Raw genomic sequence first — 3,725 nt, forward strand, 5'->3', positions numbered from 1 at the left:
GGCACTTCCTCCAGCTTCCAGAATTGTCCCACCGCGGCGTCGATCGACTCAACCGTGGTGGCGAACGAGTGCAAGGATTGCACTTGTAACGACGGCAAGACCGCGCCCATTAAAACCCAGCGGAATCCTGTGTTAAACGCGTCCGGTTTTCCACCTTTGCCGGCACACCGACTGTCGCGTAGCACGGACACAAAGGATTCCGCCCCCAATAGGATGTCGATCGAGCCGGGCAAATAATATTCCGGATCTGCTAGTTGCAGCCCCCGTAAGTGACTCCATGGTTTTACGGCAACACGTTCGTTTGGCAGCGGCGAGGTGATGCGAGGAAGCACCGTGGCTTCGACCGGGAGGCGAATATTGCCGCGATTTCGCGCCCGGATTACGAAGGACGTAAGGCCCCGCGTTGTGGCGGCCTTTGACTCACTGACGCCTAACACTGTCACGCGATGTTTCGTCCGGGCAAAACCGCCCCGCTGCAGGCAACTCTCCGTGACGAAGTTGGCCTGACTCGCGCTATTCAGTAATATTCGAACCGAAAACGGGTTGCCATGCACGTCGATGGCCTCTGCTCTTACGGTCGACAACAAGACCACGCCATTGGCAACGCTGGCCATCGAAATGATCGCTTTGTCTTCTGATTTCGCGGGGGTCGCGGCGTCCTGAGCAGGAGGAACCGGGGGGGCGTTGCTCTGCTCGAAATGCAGGAGCGAGTGGTGCTTGGCATGACATGTCCGGCATGTCCATGCCGACGAACAATTTTTCGACTGATGTCCTGTGCGGAGACAATTCAAACATGCCCCCCGCCCACAAACGAAGTTGTACCTCTCCTTGACCGAGAGCTTTAGAAATTCTGTACATTTCGCCAGGGAATGCTGCGCCTTGCACTCGAGACACGCGGTGTTCTGAGCGACTAGCGAGGTCATCGACGCGGTCTTTTTCGATAGGTTCGACTTATTTGACGAGTCGGCTACCGACGCGAGAACGGTGCAGTACCCCGACAGATACGTCTTTAATTGCTCGTACCGCGGCGATTCCACGGTCATGTGAGATGCCTCGAATTTCTCTTTTAGAGAGGGAGTTAACTTTTCCATCAAATGATTAAAGAGCATGAAGTCCCAGGACTCTACCGGGTAGTCCATCATCTTCAACGCGCGCGTGTTTTCATTAAAGGCGTCTAGCAAGGCGCGAAGAGATTCGGCGGAATCCGAATTCAAGGGCTTGGCGTGCACGAAGGAGCGCCAGTATTGCGTCGCTAACTTTCTTTTATTTTGATATTGCGATAGCAGCGACTCATATGCATAATTTTCCGAGGTCATGGGCAAGTTTTTCACGACGCCGAGAGCTTCCCCCGATAATGATGCCAACAAGTACTGATATTTCTCGATATCGGACCCGCCACGATTTTCGCGAATCGCCGTATTGTACAACGCGATAAATGACGGCCATTGGTCAAAATCACCCGTAAATTGTGGGAGGGCGATCTTCGGTAGTCTAATCTCGGAGCGGGGCGCGGGCGGTGCACCCTGTGCGGCCGCATCGGTCCCCCGCGCGGGCCTGAAGCTCTCGTACCGCCCTATCACGGCAAAACGCATTTTGTCAAAGTCGTCCCGTATCTCGTCTTCGACGGCAAATTCTTCATCCGTAGCGTCTTGTATTACTTGGAGGTGAGCCTCCTCGAAATCCTGGACTAATTGGGCTACCGTAGGGAAACAAACGATAAAGTTTGGTCTCATAGCCTCATTGTCTACCGCGAGCATCAAATATTGATGTATTTCTCTCATGCGTCGAACGCACAGTTCGCGTCGTGTTTTGCAGCCCTTATTCATTTGAAGCCGAAGTATGATATTTACCGAGATAGCTAACGACAATATACCACGTCGACGAAGGTCAGGAGATGGCAGCCAGTAATAACACGTACGAAATATGTCTCGCAGCGGAATGCGGAGACCAAAACAACGAAACAATAAGAGCACCGCGCCGCTCGCCAAGGTCGAGGGAGGCGGGCGACTCAAGTTCGAACAAGTGATCGATGGCGATGGAATATACTCGAATATTCGATAGCCTTTCGCAAAATCCGAATTTTACGATAAAACCTGCAACGATATTGCAAAATTTCGGAGTAATGGCGCGCGCGCAACGAAAACTACGATTATCCGCGGATATCTTCGTCGCGACGCGCCGAATGCGACAAACGGACGAGAGATCCCGCGTGGAAACGTGCACGCGCCGATTACTCCAATTTAACAATGCGTGCCGCAACGATTATGCAGCGATCGGCGAGATAGATCGATATGCTGGCGCGGCGCAAGCGAAACGACGATTGCGGATATCTTCGTCGCGACGTGCCGAATGCGACGAAGGACGAGAGAGATCACGCGAGGTGAACGTGCACGCGCCGATCACACAATACGATAGCGAAATTGGCCGAATAATGGCACGCGAGCGAAGTGCACGCGCCGATTAATCGATACAACGAAACAATTATAATGGTAGACGATGTTAAGCGAATCGCGCGAAAGGACGGCGGAGGTTTTTAACGCGAAAGTATCCGGCTCGAAGGACCAATGCTCGGGGGGGTATTTGTCGCTCCCCGGATTCGCGATTGGCCTGTACCCGGGTGGTTCGAAGGACCAGAGGAACCGTTTCCTCACGAATGCAAGCGAAATGAAATGCGAGTAAAGCAGGATAAATCAAGCGAAGCGACTCACCGTATCGCAGCCCGGCGCCCTCCTGGGGTCTCTCGGCCGATCTCGTTTGTCCTCTCGGGTGGCGAATCCTCCTTGATAGCAAGCGGGAGGCGTGCAGGCAGACAAGGTAGCGGGCAAGCAAGCAAGCGAGCAGCAAGCAACACAAGACGGGCAAGCAGGCAAGCGCCGTTCTAACGACTTCGTCGAGCACTCGACGGTGGCTGATACTCAGTGTTATCTTGTCGGCGATTCTTACGGGAGTGCTCCGGCACTCTCTCGGCTCGCGCTCCTGGAAGTACGGCGCGAACGAGTACTATTGTCCCAATAATTGGGCCTGCCACCCGTGGGCGGGCAGCACGAGTCGGGTGAGTCGCGCGAGTATTGACACCTGTCGCGGTCCGCCAACGTTTCGCGCGAGTCTCAAACCGACGGTAACTTTACGATTATGAGCTTACTGACTAATATACAACGAATATACGCGAATCAACAATATCAATATTATACATGTGCGACTAACTACTATCTTACAATTATGTACACGTGAGCGCCAAACACAGCATATTTAAACCCACTTAAACTACAAAAATAATTTTGGCCGCCTAAATCGGCCAAATACCCCACTGTGCGTCATGCAGTTTCTGGTGGACTGACACTTTGCCACCGGGTGGTTGCCGAGACAATTAAAGCACAGCTTGTTGGTCTCGACCACTGACAGTCGTTCACTGGCCGACTTGGCCTTGAATTCGGGACACCCCATCATGAGTGAATGCTTCCATGTGCAGAGTGGACACTGTGACGGCTCTGGGCGGTTCGCGATGTACGTTTTCGCGAAACGAGATCGCTCACTTGAATTTGTGACAATGTTCTTCGAATTCGCGGCGTTCAGGGTGAGAATGCGTTTCGTGATGAAGTTCATCAGAGTGTCGTGACTCGGCGGTTCGAAGCAGTCTCCCGAGGAGAATTCCTACTCTAGACGCGTTCGCGAGTCGAACAGTTCAACGACGAGGTGGTTGAACAGATCTATGCCGTGCGAGTCGA

The 3,725-nt window shown here is 53.2% G+C and overlaps 1 protein-coding gene across 1 annotated transcript; it reads right to left on the bottom strand.

The window, feature by feature from the left end:
• Positions 1-5: 5 nt before the first annotated feature.
• On the bottom strand, positions 6-3,444 carry LOC112461799 (the record flags this gene model as incomplete). The annotated part of the gene is made up of 2 exons (XM_025027179.1): positions 3,309-3,444; positions 6-1,696 (listed from the first exon to the last, which is right to left on the bottom strand). Coding segments are annotated over exons 1-2 (1,827 nt in total), but the record flags the coding sequence as incomplete, so codon positions are not given.
• Between the last annotated feature and the right edge of the window lie 281 nt (positions 3,445-3,725).

The sequence above is a fragment of the Temnothorax curvispinosus genome, unplaced genomic scaffold (genome assembly GCF_003070985.1).
Source record: "Temnothorax curvispinosus isolate PA1 unplaced genomic scaffold, ASM307098v1 QBEX01011792.1, whole genome shotgun sequence".
In the NCBI taxonomy this organism is placed as follows: domain Eukaryota; kingdom Metazoa; phylum Arthropoda; class Insecta; order Hymenoptera; family Formicidae; genus Temnothorax; species Temnothorax curvispinosus.